The sequence below is a fragment of the Ursus americanus genome, chromosome 28, assembly GCF_024610735.1.
Source record: "Ursus americanus isolate L20-20 chromosome 28, mUrsAme1.1.p, whole genome shotgun sequence".
Taxonomy (NCBI): domain Eukaryota; kingdom Metazoa; phylum Chordata; class Mammalia; order Carnivora; family Ursidae; genus Ursus; species Ursus americanus.
This window is the reverse complement of record NC_142154.1, coordinates 36,202,193-36,220,809: the sequence shown is the minus strand read 5'-3', so window position 1 is coordinate 36,220,809 and position 18,617 is coordinate 36,202,193. Positions and strand designations below refer to the sequence as shown.

General features: G+C 44.3%; 1 protein-coding gene across 2 annotated transcripts in view; it reads left to right on the top strand.

Moving 5' to 3' along the window:
- The window catches only part of DIS3L (DIS3 like exosome 3'-5' exoribonuclease), a 31,807-nt gene extending 13,940 nt beyond the window's left edge, over positions 1 to 17,867 (top strand). For both annotated transcript variants that reach the window (XM_045810684.2, XM_045810685.2), the window contains exons 5-17: positions 1,985 to 2,161; positions 3,340 to 3,418; positions 4,354 to 4,533; positions 6,818 to 6,987; positions 8,074 to 8,235; positions 9,905 to 10,152; positions 10,721 to 10,813; positions 12,445 to 12,978; positions 14,470 to 14,624; positions 14,725 to 14,903; positions 16,167 to 16,312; positions 17,018 to 17,192; positions 17,280 to 17,867. In XM_045810684.2, the coding sequence (XP_045666640.2) occupies positions 1,985 to 2,161; positions 3,340 to 3,418; positions 4,354 to 4,533; positions 6,818 to 6,987; positions 8,074 to 8,235; positions 9,905 to 10,152; positions 10,721 to 10,813; positions 12,445 to 12,978; positions 14,470 to 14,624; positions 14,725 to 14,903; positions 16,167 to 16,312; positions 17,018 to 17,192; positions 17,280 to 17,588 (2,607 nt within the window). In that variant the 3' untranslated portion in view covers positions 17,589 to 17,867. The remainder of the gene's footprint in view (positions 1 to 1,984; positions 2,162 to 3,339; positions 3,419 to 4,353; positions 4,534 to 6,817; positions 6,988 to 8,073; positions 8,236 to 9,904; positions 10,153 to 10,720; positions 10,814 to 12,444; positions 12,979 to 14,469; positions 14,625 to 14,724; positions 14,904 to 16,166; positions 16,313 to 17,017; positions 17,193 to 17,279) is intronic.
- Positions 17,868 to 18,617: the final 750 nt, after the last annotated feature.

The window sequence follows — 18,617 nt, the reverse complement described above, 5'->3', positions numbered from 1 at the left end:
ACTCCAAAGCTGTCACCCACCCGGCCTTGCTGCCTCTCAAATTATTTTTCTGAGTATACACGCAACATAGTTCTGAAGGCCAGCCTTGTTTTTCTGCTGTTCCTCGCTCTTGCCCACGTGTGAACGTGCATGGGGGTTCGTAGGGATAGAGGAGGGGGTGAGAAGTGCTGTAGGAAGGCTGTCGCATCAGCTTGGTGTCCAGATCACAGACAAGAGCAGGGTTATCGGTGACCATTTCTTGGGCTGTGTTAGCAACACAGTTCTCCTGGTTTGGGGGGACCCTTTGGGAAAGTGGGATGGCTGTTAATCTCCCAAGAGATTACTGGTCTCATGTGTCTGCCCAGTTGGCCAATCAAGTTCCCGTGGTCGGTATTGATGTTTGATTCAGAACCTCGAATGAGGCCCTCCATTACCCCTGTCAGTTTACAGAAAGTCAAGTTGGATTTTGAATTGTAGATTCTGTAAGAGTTCCCAGGTGCATGTACTGCTAAAGATTTGCCAATAGAATTTTCTTGGCCCTGCTCTAAAGAAGTGTTCTGGCATGCCAGAGAATTCTGGGGGCGCTGGATATTAATGGCAGTGTCACTTGTTTTTTCTGTTGCAATACATCATGTCTTATTCCTGCAGAGGACAGTTGACTAAAATTACATTTTTCTACTTTTTGTTAAAATTACTTTTCTTTGTAGTCCGGTCCTAGAGTACAGTTTTATTGTGTATAGCGCCTGCTAAGCAAACTGTGTGACCGAGGGCTTCGTAGAGGCGAGTGTGGGCAGGAAAACAAGAGATACTTGTGGAGTTCAGATGAGAAGGAAGGCCGGAATTTCCTGTGGGGAGCTTGAAGTTAGCTGGGAAGAGTGGAGACAATAAATCCTCGCGAAGAGGCGGTTCGTAGTGGCAAAAGCTTGGTGGTGGTAAGCGACCATGGAATCGGGGTACTGAGTTAGCACAGACGGAACTTCTCGAAGGATGTGGGAAAGAAAGGAAGTGATTCGAACAGGTCCCTGAAGTCAGTGGGAGGCATGCTGGAGCTGACAAGAAGGATAATGTGTTTTCTTTTTAATTTGAGGAGAGAATGTGCTAGACTCTGCCTTAGACTTAAAGTTGAGTTAAAAACACCTGTAAAACTGATGTTATTTAGTGAGAGCCAACCGTTTGAGGGGCTGTACTCGGGCCATAGCACAGCCGGCCTCAGCACTCCGTCCTCGCGGGTGGTGCTGGGTGTTTGGTCTCGGGTGTCTCTGACAGAGTCACACCAAGAGCTGCAGTAACACTCAGTAAGTCTGCACGGAGGGGACCCTGACCACTTGTTTCAAAGTTACGTTTGTACCAGGTTGTCACGCTAATAGCCACGTCTATGTGAGGAGCGTTACCATAGCTGTGGACGGTCACCAAGACTGGGGCGTAGGAGGGGGAGGCCTCAGGAGAATAGAAAACCTTTACTTGGCCCCTCTCTGCTTATTTGCCACAGCCGTGGGGCGGGGGGAGAGGAGACATTTTCACAGGCACTTCCCTCCTTGCCATTTTTACCTGTTCACTTAAGTTTCTTAGAAATTTCAAATGTTTCAAGATGAAAAAAACCAAAACCAAAAACAAGACGAGAATGCACACAGAAGAGCTTTCCTCTGCATTCCCTGCAGGCCATTGTCTGCATTGAGATGCATGTGAAGACAGGCAGGACGGGGCCTGCGTGCGTGTATGCATGCAGAGAGAGAGAGAGAGAGAGAGAGAGAGGAGGGGATTCGAAAGTGCAAAGTAAGCATTCCACGGTAGCAAGGGCCACCCTAGGGTAATTTGGCAAGGCTTCAGGGACGAGTGAGGTGGTAGAAAACTAGCCAGTCATGTGAGGCTCGGGGAGGTAATGCTCACTGAACACCTCCTCCAAACCACATGCCCCCAGCTCCCGAGCAGGGCTTCTTGTGATGCTACCAGAAAGAAGCTCCGTTATCTTCTGACCATGCTTCTCCTGTGCCTTTCTTAAATGCAGAATTACCTGGACAATTTTTGGCCTGACTTAAAGGCCGCCCACGAGCTGTGTGACTCTATCCTTCAGTCTCGACGGGAGAGAGAGAATGAGAGTCAGGAGAGCCACGGGAAGGAGTACGCAGAACATCTCCCCCTGGAAGTGTTAGAAGCCGGCATTAAATCTGGCCGCTATATCCAGGTGAGGGTGGTCATGGGGCTTCGGCGCTGGCACCAGCCGCCATGTTTTCTTCTCTGCTTTACTGGCCTGTCACAGGCCTTTAATTTCAAAGACCGTAAATAAAATGGGCATGAGTAAGCCAGGGCTGTCCGTGTTTAAGAGGATTTGAGAGTCGTTCTTCTGTGGACACCTTGCTGTCTGGTGTGGTGCTCCTCTGTCATCTTCTTGGTCGGGTTACGTACTGAGTAGCACATAAGTAGCCTCATAAATGCCTCCACGTCTCTGGGAAAGCAAAGATACTTTTGAATCAAGGCATGGAGATTTGACAAAATTGTGAAATTGGGGGAATTTGGCTTCTTCGCTCCTTTGCAATTTTCCTGCCCCTTTCACGGGGTCTTTTGTGGTCCTCCAGGACCCAGAACCCAGAAGCTGTCAAACTGTCTTGAGAAGGAATCAGGTAAAATTATTATTCCGATTTCAGCAGTTTGACGTGTGTCTGTGTGCGCACGAAGTTTTATCACATCTGTAGATTTGTGTATCTACCCCCACTATCAAGATACGGAACCGTTCCATCATGAATTTGACATTTTCGACAAGCAGCTCAGACAGTTTTTATGCAGGCCAAAGTTTGAGAAGACCACGCTGAAGTCCCTCCCTAAAGCGTGGGTATTTTAATAATTATTATTATTATTATTATTATTATTATTATTATTATTATTAAGAGAGAATGAGGGTGGGGCAGGGGCAGGCAGAGGGAGGGGGTAAGAGAGAATGGTAAGCAGGCTCCACACCCAACGGGAAATCAAGAGTCGGACGCTTAACCAACTGAGCCACCCCCTAAATTGTGGGTATTGTAAATGAGTATGCCTAGAGCGGCCAATGCTTCCAACTTGGTAGTAAAGTTTACAGCATTCCCGGGAGGCTATTTTGAGGAAGAAGAGTTTTCAAAGAGCACTCATCACTTAGGTAAGATAGACCCCGGCACTTTAAACACCTGGTGTAGCCAAGAATAATTCAAATTGATGGTATGTTCTCTGAAGAAAAGAAACCTGGGTGATGAATATTTCTCCTAAAGGAAGGGATCCCAGACCTTGAAAGAATATTTGGGGGATATTTTCATATACTTTTCACAAACTGTGCCTTTGGAGGCAAAGTGGGCAGAAAAGAAATTTTTCAGTTGGTTTTTATTCTGATTTTAGGGAATCCTGAATGTCAACAAACACAGGGCCCAGATAGAAGCTTTCGTTCGACTGCAAGGAGCCAGCTGTAAAGATTCAGGTTCAGTATAAGCCTTACCTAAACTTCCCTACTACATCTTAATTCTGACATTACACAGCGAAGAAAGCAAAGCCGAAACTGTCACGTCGAATCTGCCGGTCGGATTACCCCCCACTTTGGCTTTGCGGGGCCCCGGATTGGTGATTTTCCCCCTCGCATTTTATCTGTAGTTTCTGATTTTATTGCAATCGATTTTTAAAGAGGAGAATAGCTAACTTTTATTGAGAACCCAGTCTACATCAGGCACTGTCCTAAGCGCTGAACACAGCAGCATCGTTTTGCCCCTTTTCTTTGTGAGGATACACAAGGTGGCACGTGAGGAAAGTGTAACACAGGGAAGCAGAGTAGCTCGCCCGAGCACACCTGGCGAGCGCTGGGGCTGACTGTGCTGCAGGGACGGTTGGGCCGCGATGTCAAGCCGCTGCCCTGTGTGGCCTTACTGGCATAATTTTAAAAGTGACAAGAACAAAGATGTGTAAATCAGCTGTATCGTAATAGAGCATAGCTCTTGGGTCTTCAGTGGCAGGGTGCAGAGCAGCCTGAAAGTCAAGGGAACGTGGCAGGATGGAAGGAGAAGGAGCACTGCTCCCTCTGGCCGCTGCTTGGGAGTCGGGCGGGATCCGTGGTTCGTGGGCCTGCTGACCACTCCCTGGCTGCGTGGCCCCTGAAGTAGAGTGACACAATTCCAGCGTGGGCTTACGGAGGCTGGTGCAGGGAACGGTCACCTACCATAAAGATGGGCAGAGTAGGCCCTTATAAATGCCGTGATAGGGCGCGGTGGCCGTGTTTCTTCATTCCTGGCCTGTGGAACACAGGTTGACCTCCCTGTTGAAGGAGGAAGCTCTTCCCTGCAGGGCCGCTCATCAGACGTCAGATGCATCACGGGGTCTTCCCCCGCGGCTTTATGGGGTTTCCGTGTGCTCGCCCAAACACAGGTTTAGTCAGTGACATCCTCATCCACGGGATGAAGGCTCGAAACCGCTCGATTCATGGAGACGTGGTAGTCGTGGAGCTGCTCTCTAAAAATGAGTGGAAAGGAAGAACAGCCGCCCTGTGTGAGAACGACAGTGATGACAAGGCCTTAGGAGACCCCCCGAGTGAGCCCATGCCCACAGGTGAGCCCTCTGGCAGGCCTCCCAGCTTCTGGTTTTCCCGTGGGATGTTTATTTGTCCTCTCTGTACCGATCCAGAAATACTATAGTTATTAAGGTTCGGTATTGTTTCTTTGCCCCCATCACCAGTTTCCCCCTCTCTGCAGATTGATGGTATTCTCCTCAGCATCCAAATATGGCGTCATATCTCCCATCCTAGAACAGAACAAAACCCCAAATCCTCTCAAGTCCCACATATCCTCCAGCTCCTACCCTTTTCTCTGCTTCAGTCTGTGGCAAGACTCAGTGTAACCCCTAACCCCGCGTTCTGCTTCCTCTCTACCCATGGTCTCCCGAAGCCGCTACATTCAGGCGCCCCCATCACCCAGAAACCCTTGACCTTTTGTCAAGGCCACTTGTGACCTCATGGCCAACAGCCCTGGGCACCCGTAACGCTCGGCAGCATTTGGCCCACAGATCGCTGCCTCATCTTTGGCTTCTGGGTGCTTCGCCTCCCCTGCTGGGCGCTCCTTCTCTGTCCCTTTGCTAGAGCTTCTCCATCTGAGGACCTCGGGGCTGTGCCTGGGCTCCTTGCTGAATGTCCTTCATCCTCTCGCTCTGTTTCTCCAGCCCAGACCCCCTGCTCCGCCTCCAGTGTTGTCTCCTCAGTTGTCCGTTTGGCATCTTCCCCTGAATGCCCGAAGAGCACCTCCCACTTACCATGCCTAAGCACAAATTCCTGATTTCTGCCCCCAGACCTCCCTGAGTGTTCCCCCTCTCAATAAATGGCAGGTTCGTTCTATGCTTGGTCAACCCAAGCGCCTGGGATTACCCTCCACTTTTTCTCTCACTCATCAGCAAGGCCTGGCAGCTCTGCCTTCCCGTGTGGCCTGAGGCGGCGGCTCCCGCGCTCTGCGCTTCTCTCCTGACGGGGTCTTCTAGAACCCCTTGACGTGGTTTCCCAGCCGCCTCCTCACTGGTCTCCCTGCTCCCACCCTTGCTCCCAAATGGTCTTTTCTCCACACAGGAACCAGCCACAGGGGTCCTTTTAAAGGTCTTTGGGTCCTGTTGTATCTCTGCTCAAAGCTCTCCAGTGGCTGCTTCCTCTTTCTCTCAGAATAAAATCCAGAGTCTTCACCATGGCCTACAGGGTCCCGCCAGCTTGGGTTGCCTTCTGTCACTGTCCTCATCATCACTGTGCTCCTACCACTTTGCCCAGCTTGTCCTCTGCACCACTGAACAAGAGCTTTCTCCAGCCCTCCTCACACCAACCTCCCACACTTCAGGTCTCTGCTCAGATGGTCACTTCATTTAAAATAACTGCCATTGCTGACCGTGTGTCACTCTTGGTCACCGTACCCTATTTTGTAACTTCCTTGGCAAACATCACTCCTTCGTGTATTTACTTTGTGTTGTCTGTTTCCCACCCATATGGACACCCAGACTAGAACGTCCACTCCAGAAAATCAAGGACTTTGTCTATTCTGATACTGCGACATTCCCTACACCTAGAACAGGGCCTCATACCTGGTAGGGGCTCAGTCAATCAATAGTTACAAGATAGCACTTTTAACTATTAAAGTTTCTTTTTTCTTGGGGCGCCTGGGTGGCACAGCGGTTGGGCGTCTGCCTTCGGCTCGGGGCGTGATCCCGGCATTCTGGGATCGAGTCCCACATCAGGCTCCTCTGCTATGAGCCTGCTTCTTCCTCTCCCGCTCCCCCTGCTTGTGTTCCCTCTCTCGCTGGCTGTCTCTATCTCTGTCAAATAAATAAATTAATTAAAAAAATAAATAAATAAAGTTTCTTTTTTCTTGACCTCAGTCAGTGATGCTGGAAAGTGCTGTATATCAGACTTAACGATTCGCATACGTCACTGTTTTCAGCGTTGGCCCAAATTACCTTGACTGGTGGGAAAATGCAAGAAAGACAGTGAATGAGTTAAAAAAAGCAAAAACATCACTGGCTTTTCCTGACACCCTCAACCTGAGATTGATAAGGGAAGGGCAGAAGAGAAAGTGGAAAGTGGGACTAATGGATGCTAAGTGTTGTCACATGAGACCCCACAGCAGAAAGGGCAAAGTGATGACATTATAAAAAAAAATTATCTTTCAAAAAATGAGCCATCTTAATAGTAAAATATGAGGAAGGCGAATGTTTAAGCATCTCTCGACTTGCGTGGATGTGCTTGATACAAATGGGACGTTGTGTTTCCTGTTTTTGCTTCCTCGCTGCTGAACGAGTCAGCGTCTGGAGAGTTAACATCTCACCATTTAAGGCCTTTGTTTTGTTTTGTTTTGTTTTCCTAAAGGCAGAGTGGTGGGCATCCTTCAGAAGAACTGGCGGGATTATGTGGTGACATTTCCGTCCAAAGAAGAGGTCCAGTCTCAGGGCAAAAACGCCCAGAAAATCCTCGTTACACCTTGGGATCACAGAGTTCCCAAAATCCGCATTAGCACCCAGCAAGCGGAGGCACTGCAGGTAGCCGGCGTTGTACTCCTCCTCCTGTCTTTGCCAGCCTTCGCGCTCTACCAGGAAACGCCGTTAATGCCTTTGCATAAGAAGGGATGCATTATTGATGGCATCTGGCATTTCGAGGTCCTGTTTTTTACAAATTCTAAATATATAGAACCATCTGTTACGTAGTCCTTGGTTAATAAACGAAGGCCAGAGAGAAACCGTCCTAGAAAGCGCTGTGTAGGACAACACGGAGTGCATACATTATCCGGCGTCCAACAGAGAAACTTTCAATAGATATGCTTTGCCAACACTAACGAGCTTTCTTCCAGCCAGTGATCTAGAAATACGATCCCCCTGCCCTGTAGGGATGATGTAGTGGTATTTCACCTAATCGATTCTCCATAAAGGAGAGAAGACATAAACAAGGAAGTTAGAAATTAACCTCTACTGTGGCGAAGAGTACGGGCATGGCCCAGTTTCCTTTCCCTGATGTTTTGCAATTTGTAAATGAGACCTCGTAGCAGGACATCCCAAGCCAATAACCGGGTCTTTGTGTCCCCTTTACATCCTTGGAGGCCTTCTGCGGGCTCTCTGAGACCAGTTGCAACCATCGCTTTCCAAACCTGTGCTTTGCTGGAATTTGGGGGCAGTGGGGTTCCGTTCGTACTGACCCCTGCTTCCCCACCCAAAGCTGTCCTTAAAACTTAGAAAGTAACGTCAAAGAAAGTAGAAAGTAACTCGCACGCTGGCAACATTGAGATTTTTGTTTTGAAATGGAATTTGGGCTGTGCACAATGGGGTTTTCGTTGGTGTTGCAAATGTTAGCTAGAAGTGTCACAGCTGGCTTTCATCAACAGACTGAAATTTGCAGCCTACTTATTTGATGCAGAGAGGTATTGCTTCCTCCCCAAGCACTGGGCTGAGCACTTACATAAGCATCTGGCAATTCAGTAAAACAGCAAGAACCAGAACAGAAAGTAAAACCCACTGTTGAATCGGCCACTCTTCAGAGCTAGATGCCGTGTCTCTCGTTTGGTACTTCTGATTGACCCACGTAACTCCTGGTGCTGGGCTGGTGGGGTTTTTTTTTTTTCTCTTTTTGTGCAGGACTTCAGGGTGGTTGTACGCATCGATTCCTGGGAGTCGACCTCCGTGTATCCAAATGGACATTTTGTGCGTGTTTTAGGAAGAATCGGGGATCTGGAAGGGGAAATCGCGACCATCTTGGTGGAAAACAGCATTTTGGTTGTGCCTTTCTCCGAAGCTCAGGTCCAGTTTCCCAGAGTCCTTTGCTCTCGTGAAAGACATTCTGCCCAGTTTGTTTTTGCATTTGTTTGTTTGTTTCATCGTTAAGGAGAAAAATCCCCGAGCTGTGTAACCACTCCCAAAAGCCACAGATAATGGAAGAATCGCACTCCTCTCTATTCTGTGTGGAGCAGCCTGAAGTCGGCTTCGAGGGCGTAGTTTCCCAGTGCCTTAGAGCTCTCACCCTTTTACATTTTCCAACTGTGCTTAAAAATGGTATGTCAGGGGCTTACTGTCAGTGTACATCCCTCGCCAGCCGCAAGTGTGCCTAGCCCCTACTGGGCTCCACTCCCTGTCCTCACCACTCACCCAGAGGCCTGCACAGAGCCCCGGGGGGCAGCTTCTAGGGTTCCATACATCTCTGACCCGCGGGTCAAAAAATCATGCTCATGAAACAGTTTTTGTAACCTTTGCAGAAAACACAAACTCAATAAACCTAAAACATCAGCTATTGCCATCACTTTATGATCTTTTAAAATCCTCACAAATCTTGCTTATTATTCTTGCATAACTAGATGCATAGTGTGCCCGTGCTAGTTTCTGTCGGCTTCTTTCACTCAACATTATTCCCATGGATTGACAGACCTACTTCTTCTTAGTTATGGCAAATTATTGCGTATCGATGTGCTCTGCTTGGCTTCAGTCTTCCTCAGGTGTTGCGCATTGGGCTGGTTAATTTTCCAGTAGTAGAAGAAATGCTACTTCAAACATTTTTATAAACATTGCTTTTTTTTCTTCTTTTGCATCATTTTTCTTGGGATGTAATCCTTAAAGTAAGATTACCAAGTCAAAGGGCATAAAAAATTTAAGTGGCTTTTATTTGTATCAGCAGATTGTTCTCCAGAAAAATTGGACCAGCTTGCATTGCCATCAAGAGCGTATGGGTGTTCTTATTTTCATTATAGTCTTTGACAGAACAGTAGCTATAATCGTAAAATATTTTAGACTATTTTACATTATTAAATTTTTATGCTTAACATTAGTTTCTGGAAATTATTTGTTGACTTGTTTTGACAGCTCTTAGTGAAAATGTTAGAATAAAATAAAGCTTGGGTTAGACTTCACAGGACTAGAATTGTCTCTTCCCGTTAGCCTATTTAGCTGCAAATTGATGGCCTAAATGGGTAATAATGGAGAGAAAGTGCCCTAGATTGGTCCTGCTTAAATTATCTTTAAGGAATAGGCTTTTAGTACTTGGGACATGTTGATTTTTTTTTTTTTCAGGGCTTGACTTGAATTTAAAGCTGAACTACACTTAAGCAAGTGGATCATTTGAAAATGGGGAAGAGGTTGTGCTCTTTATAAGCCACTGTTCATCCTTGATCTGGCCTTCGTAACTACAGAAGCTCCCGGAAACTGGCACATTTCCTGCCAGACTGTAAGGTCCTCAGGGACGGGAGACTGCGTCTTTCCTATTGGCTCTTGACCTCTCCAGAGCCTAGCACAGTTCCTGACACACACTGGGCACCTAATAAATAATTATTGATCAAAAGAAGCAAACACAGGTTAATTGCACAAGGGAACAGGGTAATGAGTGGGATTTCTATGAGGCGCAGAGAGAATGTTCCAGAGCAGAGTTTCATAGGAAGCTTGTGGTGTGAGAATTGCTGAATATCTGACTCTCGTCCTACAGATGTGTGAGATGCCAGTCAACACACCAGGAAATCCCTGGAAGGTGAGTCCTGAAGAGGAACGAGAACGGAAAGACTTGAGGGAAACCCATCTTGTGTTCAGCATTGACCCAAAAGGCTGTGAAGACGTGGACGACGCGCTCTCAGTCAGAACCTTAGCTAATGGCAGCTTGGAACTTGGGGTCCACATTGCAGACGTAACACACTTCGTGCCACCAAATTCTTACATCGACATTGAAGCTAGGACAAGGTAATGCCCTTTGACACCAGCAATGTGAGTAAGTATTTGTGATTCTAACCTATTCCATAACTCCCTAGTCTCAGACTCTCAAAACAAAGATTTCCCAGTTTTGCGCAATTCTGCAAATCCCTTCTAGGGAAAAAAAAACATGGAGGTCCACTTCCGCTGTCCCTTCGGAGAAATAGTTCCTTGATCAATTCACCTTTCCTTCTTTTAACAGGACCTTTCACCTACTTTCCTTCTAGATTGGGATGAGTTAAATTTTTCCAGCATGGACACTATTTTCTAAAAATACTGGCTCATTACACTCTAATTTTTCTTAGACAATAAGATTCATGTCACTTTTTCTTTCTTTTTTTATGTCCGAGGAAGAATATTCAGCCCAAGGCAGTCCCCCTTAGAAAAGCGGGAACGTGGGAATAGCTTGATTACCCAGTCGGCCGCACTTGATGAGAAAGCAGCGGCCTTGGGGGTTTGCACTGAGGACTCGGCCCTTTACGTCCCGCAGCCCCTGCGGTCAGCAGTCTGCTGCCAGCTGCCGCCGAGGGTCACGCCCCCGCGTATGTGTCGTTCACAGGGCCACCACGTACTATTTAGCAGACCGGCGCTATGACATGCTGCCCTCGGTCCTCAGCGCTGATTTGTGCTCCCTTCTGGGAGGCGTTGATAGGTGAGTTTGTTCATGTTTTTTTTTTTTTTTTAATCTTTTATCACCAGCGCTTGTCTTGGCTCTTCTGTGATACCGAGTGCACTCGCTTCTGGCCTCTTTCTCGGCTTCTTTTGAATTTGCTCTGCCCCCTGCTCCCCACCCGTTTTCCCCCTGTACCTCTGCGCCAGTATTTGTAGGCAGCTTTATTCCTCTAGCCTTCCCCTCGTCCTGTCTGTCTGTCTAGCTGTGAGGCTGCTTCTCCCTCTGTTGTGGGCTTTTGAAACTCAGCTGGAATCTGGGTATAAATGCATAGATTTTGTGCATATTTATTCCCTGGTTGAAACGGTTTTTCATGAGGATCGTGAACTTAGGGAGTTTTATTGTTTATTTGTTGTAGTTAACATTATATCTATCTTTGAATACGTAAATCCATATAGTCCTAAATGTGTAGGTTCCAAAAGATATTTAGTGAAAGGCTCCCCTCCTATCGCTCTCCCCCAGTTAACCAATTTCTTACGTATTTTTCTAGACAGAATGCATATACACACAAAGGTGACATGTGGTCTCTCTCTTATATACAAATGGTGACATTATATGTATTTATGCTGTTCAGCAACTTATTTTTTATTTCTCATAACAATGTACCTTACAGATCATTCCATATTAATAACAGTCGCTTATCTATGAAAATTTGGATTGTTTTCAGTCGTTTGCTATTAGAAACAAAACTGTACCGAATTACACGGAACAGAAGTCATTCCGCATTTTTAAAAGTACAGTATACCTGGAGGATAAATTCCTAGAAGTGGAATTTCTGTGTCAAAGGGTATATGCATTTGTGTTTGGATAGATGTAATGAAATTGCCCTCCATAAAGCTTACAGCATATTCTCACCATCAGTGTGTGAGAATGCTTGTTCCCCCAACAGCCTTGCCACACAGTATGTTGCATTTTTTTATCTTTGCCAATTTGAGATGAAAATGGTATCTTAGGTGGTTTTAATTTGTGTTTTTCCTATTATGAGTAAAGTTAAACATTTTTGTGTATGTTTAACACTCATTTATGTATGTATTCTTTTCTGTGAACTATTTCATGTTCCTTTCCCATTTTTTTTGGTTCTCCATCTCTTTGTAATTGATTTATAAGAACTCTTTACATATTAGGAAAATTGGCCCTTTGTTTTTTATGTGAGTTGTAAATGTTGCATATGTTTTTAAAAAGAGTGATTTGATGGTAAAGTGCTTCTTTACTAAATGAACTTTTTGCTAATTAATGTACCATAGAGAGTGATGCGATAGTTCACTGTTACTCTATAGGATTTGAAAGGCTTTCTTCTTCTTTACTGGGGAGCCCACCAGACCTGACTCTATCAGTGCTATGCTAGTCTAATCAAAATGGAGAACTGTAAGGTAGTGTTTGTAACATTACATGTGAACTCGTTTCAGATCTGCTCAGAGCTCAACAGAACCTAGTCTAACTTTGTTGTTTTAATTTTAAATAATTTTTGAGTTAATGGTGGAGTTTTTGAATTGAGACATCGGTCCAGAAACCTGTAGCTTTTTCGTTTCTTCTAAGTTACATTTAGGGTCTTGTTCTACTTGCTTCAAAAATGGAAGAATTGAATAATGATGTCGGCGTTACTGGTTTTTTAGGTATGCCGTAAGTGTCATATGGGAATTGGATAAAACTTCCTATGAAATTAAGAAAGTGTGGTATGGCAGAACCATTATTCGATCAGCATACAAATTGTTTTATGAAGCAGCCCAGGAACTGCTGGACGGAAACTTCCACGCTGTCAATGATATTCCAGAATTCAGAGGCTTGGATGAGAAGAGCAGACAAGCCAAGCTAGAGGAGTTGGTGTGGGCCATTGGAAAGTTGACTGACATAGCACGCCACATCCGAGCTAAGCGAGACCATTGTGGTGCCCTGGAACTGGAGGGGGTAGAGATTCTGGTTCAGCTGGATGAAAAAAAGAACATCCATGACCTCATCCCCAAGCAGCCCCTGGAGGTGCATGAGACGGTGGCTGAATGCATGATCCTGGCCAACCACTGGGTAGCCAAGAAGATCTGGGAGAGCTTCCCTCATCAGGCCTTGTTGCGCCAACACCCTCCTCCACACCAGGAGTTCTTTTCTGAACTGCGAGAATGTGCTAAAGCAAAAGGCTTCTTCATAGATACACGGTAACTCCTCTTTTGAGGGGGCAGAGGAATGGAGGGAGTGTTGTACGCTGATTTATCTTACAGTAGTTCCTAAAATGGGACAGCCAGATCTTTGACCAAAAATAGAAAACTTCTTGGCTCTCTTCAGTAACTATAATGTAGGTATAGAGATTAAAATTAAAATGAGTTTATTTTGGCATAATTTGATCCACTACAGTTTGTAATGCAGAAGTAAGGAACCTGTTACCTTTGGTTTAATTTCATAGACCCCTGAGGCAAATACCAAGAAGTAATCCTATTTATTTCAATACTTTGAGGCAATACCCTAAAACACCACACCGATGATAAATGTATACCATCCCTTCATAGAAGGAGACATCTTTATTCCCCCCTCCAGGGTAAAAGATTTCCCCTATTAAAAATGATGTACAGGGGCACCTGGCTGGCTCAGTCAGTAGAACATGTGACTCTTGATCTTGGGGTTGTGAGTTCAAGCCCCACAATGGGCTTACTTAAAAACAAAAAAATAAAATAACTGAAGGCTGTGTTTAAAAAATAATGTATAGAGGATTTTTTTTCAATATTTTGTTTCAAGTAACAGGTGCTGCTTAAAATATCTTTTATTTATTTATCAAAATACTTTTTTTTTTTTTTTTTGGCCTCTGTCTGCGATAGTATCTTTTGTTGGTTTGGTGGGCGGGCGCTGTGTGTGTGTGCCAGGCTCACTGGGTGAGGGCCTTCAGACATCTGGTATCGTTTGTATCTCACAGATGGGGAATCCCATCTGGAGAAGTTAAGTGACTTACTTGTAGTTCACCAGTGAGTCAGGCAGGGCAGAGGGTGGATTTGAATCCACGCATCCCATGTCTGTCACGCTGGAAAGCTCACATTAGCCCGCTTCTGATGCTCTGTTCATCATTTTCCATCTTTCCTTCCTTCCCTTTCTCTTAACGGGCTGCAGTACAGAACGGAATGACATGTTGACTTGCTAGTTTCATTTTTAATATAATTCTGTATTTCCTTGGTTTTAAAGATTATTTGAGTAAGTAAACAGAATATTTCCTGTCCCTTTCTCTTTAAAAAAAGGAAAATAATTTAAGTTTCTCTTAACTGTGTATCTCAGGTTTAGGTTAGTTTTGTTTTTCAAGTCCTTCTGGCTCAGTAATTCTTGATTTTCAAAAAGTCCATCCTTTGACCTGTAAGGGACGTTTAATATGAAGGGCGTTAGGAATTCAGTTCGACAAAAGTATCTGACCACCTACTATGTGCTGGGCATTAACCTAACCGCATAGATATCAGTACATTGCTCTTAACTACTTCAGAAATGTTATTTAAATTGATATACTTTTCTTGTTTAAACCTTGAAAGCCATAGGTTTCTATAGTTGGAAAGAGTTGCTTCTAAAACGTATCCAAAATAAAATTTCTTCAGAGTGAAAGATTGCCATCAGAGCATTGACTTGTACTTTGTTAGCCGGGGACTAAATAAAGGTCTTTCTACTTTTTTTGTCAGGTCCAATAAAACACTGGCTGATTCTCTGGATAATGCGAATGACCCCAATGATCCCATCGTAAACAGGTTGCTGCGCTCCATGGCCACTCAGGCCATGTCAAATGCACTGTATTTCTCCACTGGGTCGTGTGCGGAGGAAGAGTTCCATCATTACGGTGAGTGATAGCATTTCCTTTTGTGTGGCCATAACCTTGAGCAGGTCGTTTTAAAAAATATATATTTTTTTGATTTACATCTTTTGGTTTCTTTTTGAAGGCCTTGCATTAGATAAATATACTCACTTTACGTCTCCGATAAGAAGATACTCAGATATCGTAGTACACCGGTTGTTAATGGCAGCCATTTCAAAAGATAAGAAAATGGAAATTAAGGACAATTTATTCAGCAACAAAGATCTTGAGGAATTATGCAGACATATCAACAACAGAAACCGAGTAAGAGGGGATTTTAAATTCTCTTACTGATCATCTCTTTTCCTAAGAGAATATCAGCTTTATTGTGTGGTGGAATGAAGTGCCATATATTCTAGCAAATTAAATTCTAGCATTATTCTACCCAGTGAAATAACATAAAAATGGTAGGTTTCTTGTGTCTCTCTCCTTACATTTACAGATGTTATGAAGTCGCTTAATGTGGGTTTAGGAGATTTAACAATAGGTTAGATGTTTTTCCCAAAAAGTAGAAATGTGAAAGACCGTGTGTCATCTTACCACCCAGAGATAGCCATTATTCACTATTCCAGACAGTGCTCTTTATTTATGACAAATAGGGTACCATGCCTGCTCTCTGAAATCTTTTGCACTTGACACACCTGTTACTGACACCCCCACTTCAGAGTAATTACATCTTTCTTTTAGAAGCTGCTTTGTATTTTATTTCATAGTTGGCTCGTGACTACAATACTGTACAGCGTAGAATGAGAGCATTTGCTTGGTGATACAGAAAAATTGGAAACTACCTAAATGTTTAATATAATTTTTGTATCCTGTATTCTAGTTCACTGCTATGCAGTATTGTAGTCACTAGCCACGTGGGCTATTTAAATTCTTAAAAATTAAAAATTCCGTTCTTCCGTTGCACTGGCCACATTTCACATGTTTAGTAGACATGTGTGGCTAGTGGCTGCCTTTAGGGCAACACAGATGTATGGAACATTTCCATCACTGCAGAAAGTTCTGTTGGACAGTGCTGTCCTAGGCAACCCAGTTTACACCCATCCTTGTATAGACACTTTCACAGACTTCTCAGATTGTGGCCTGGATATATTCCTGGTGATAATGAACTGCTGACTCAGGAGGTGTGTACAAACAAAGCTTTGATACATATTACCAACTTGCCCTCCAGGGTGGCGGTACTAATTTATACTTGCACCTGCAGGATTGTGCTAGGACAGACTTCGTGAAAAGAAAGGCGAGGCATAGCTGTGGATACTTTCCTCTACCTGAATGAACTGTGAACAGATTCTAAATAATGAACAGGTTGTTTTCTTAAAAAATTAATTTCCTAAAAGACATTTTTGAGGGAATTATCGCTGGATGGTTAGGTTCCCACAAAACTGATTTCATTCATAGTAGAGAAGAATACATTTCCAGAGCCCAGCCTATTGGAAGACATTGTTTCTGCAGGAGTATGACTTCTGGGTTGCCCCAGGAATGTGAGCATGCTGTAACTGTTTCGGGTTGTGCTTCTTCTTACAGGCAGCCCAGCATTCTCAGAAGCAATCCACTGAGCTCTTCCAGTGCATGTATTTTAAAGACAAAGACCCAGAGAATGAGGAGCGTTGCATATCTGATGGAGTTATATATTCAATTAGAACAAATGGCGTGCTTGTATTTATACCAAGGTATGTCACATCTAACGTAACAGTTGTTAAGAAATCATAGTTACTAGGGGCGCCTGGGTGGCTCAGTCGGTTAAGTGTTTGCCTTCGGCTCAGATCACGATCTCAGGGTCCTGGGATCGAGCCCCGTGAGTTGGGCTTCCTGCTTAGCAGGGTGTCTCTCTGTCCCTGTCCCTCTCCCCCTCCCCCTTGCTGTACTCCTGCTCTCTCAAATAAATAAAATCTTAAAAAAAAAAAAAAAAAGAAATTATAGTTAAACTAAGTGTACAGCACAAATAGTATGTTAGATATAACTTGTTAAAATGTAACTATTTGTAAATACCAATGTACATAATGTAATAGAATAATACACTATGTAAGTATAAAAGGAGGGGCGCCTGGATGGCTCAGTCAGTTAAGCATCTGACTCTTCATCTCAGCTCAGGTTGTGATCTTAGGATCATGAGTTCAAGCCCCATGCTGGGCTCCTACTTAAAAAAAAAAAGTATAAAAGATTAGCGTCTAGTACATCTGTATTAGTGTTAAGATAGGACTTTACTTCCTTGTTTAGCAAAGTATTTTTCTATCTGCTCAGTGAAATATTTGGAGGTAAATGAGAGGAAAAGTTGTTTTTAATCTAGAATAAAAACTAGCATTCTAGATTAAGTGTATAAGATTTGTACACTAAGAATACGGTATCTCTGGATTTTTATTCTGGCAATGATTCAGGTTTGGGATTAAAGGTGCTGCTTATCTGAGAAATAAAGATGGTTTGGTGATCTCATGCGGCTCAGACAGCCATTCAGAATGGAAACCAGGATCCCTTCAACGATATCAAAACAAAATCACCTCTACCACAACAGGAGGAGAATCTGTTACGTTCCATTTGTTTGACCACGTGACAGTAAGTCCGTATTTACATTAAGCATTGATTTCAACATCAAGTATAAAGAGTGTGACTTGGTAACATGCATTTTCTCCTCTGTGATAGGTGAGGATATCCGTTCAGGCCTCCCGTTGCCATTCTGATACGATCAGGCTTGAAATAATAAGCAACAAACCGTACATGAGACCAGATACAGAACTTCTTCATCAGAGCTCCCTTTTGTTAAAGAGTGATTTAGTGAAAGAAGTAACTAGATCTGTGGAGGAAGCTCAGCTTGCCCAAGAAGTCAAAGTAAACGTCATTCAGGAAGATTATCAAAAATATTGCCAGACAAAGGGAAGCAGCCTGTACACACTCCTGGAGGAGATAAGGGACCTAGCTCTCCTGGATGTTTCCAACAGTTACGAAATGTGAAATACTCTTTTTACTTCATTAAAAGAGCTGTTTTGTGGATGCTTTCAACCTTCTTTTTAACATTAACATCTAATGTTCCATGTCACCTAATGTTCTAGTCGGTTGGGATTCAGTAGATAGTTCACCGATGCGCAAAACGTTTTCTCTTAACTAAAGCTGCATTAAAGAGCAGTTAGGTCCCTGTGGAAGCTGATTTTTCAGAAGTGGATAGATCTTGAATGGTGACTCTGCAAGTCAGATTGCCAGTCTCTTTTTAATAAATCCAGAATTGATTTTTGATTAGCATGTCTCAAATCCGTTCTTTCAAAATAAGTTCTGTTTTTTCTAGTGACTGCTACTGTGGGCCATTTGGGTCCTAGGCCCCTCTGACAGCTGTCAGCTTCACTTTTCTGTTGCCTTCAGGTAAGACTTAGTTCTGTCCACCTACCCACTTTAAAACTCCCATTTCATGTGTGACTCAACCTCCCCTGCTGTCCCCACACCAGTTGGGGATAAGGCACAGGGAGTGGGGTAGAGTGCACAGGTAAGGTCTGTTCTCTCGAACTTCCCTTTTCACCCTCTCATTTTGCTGAGTGCTCCTTGGATGGAGCTGCATTGGCCTTGCCCTTGTTGAAGACTTGTTAACTTTGCCAGTGTATCCCACCGCTGGAAAAGTAACTTTTTAGTCCTCCACTAGGCCAGTCCCCAGCCAGCCACAGAGGCCCCCTCACCCCAGCCCGTACGTTCTTGTGCTCAACTTCCTGCCTTTCAGCCAAACCGTCCTTGTCACTCTCCATCCCCAACAGAAGTCAGCAAACCTGATGGCATTAAGATGCTGCCTGTCCCAGCTTCACAAACAGAAGCCACTTTAGCACCATCACTGTGCCAGTCTCTCTCACAAAAAGCAGCCTTCCCGTGGCGCCTGGCTGGCTCGGTCGGTGGAGCATGCAACTCTTAGGGTTATAAGTTCGAGCCCCACATTGTGTGTATAGATTACTTAAAAAAATAAAATCTTAAAAAAAGAAAGCAAGTAAAAAACAACCTTCCCGT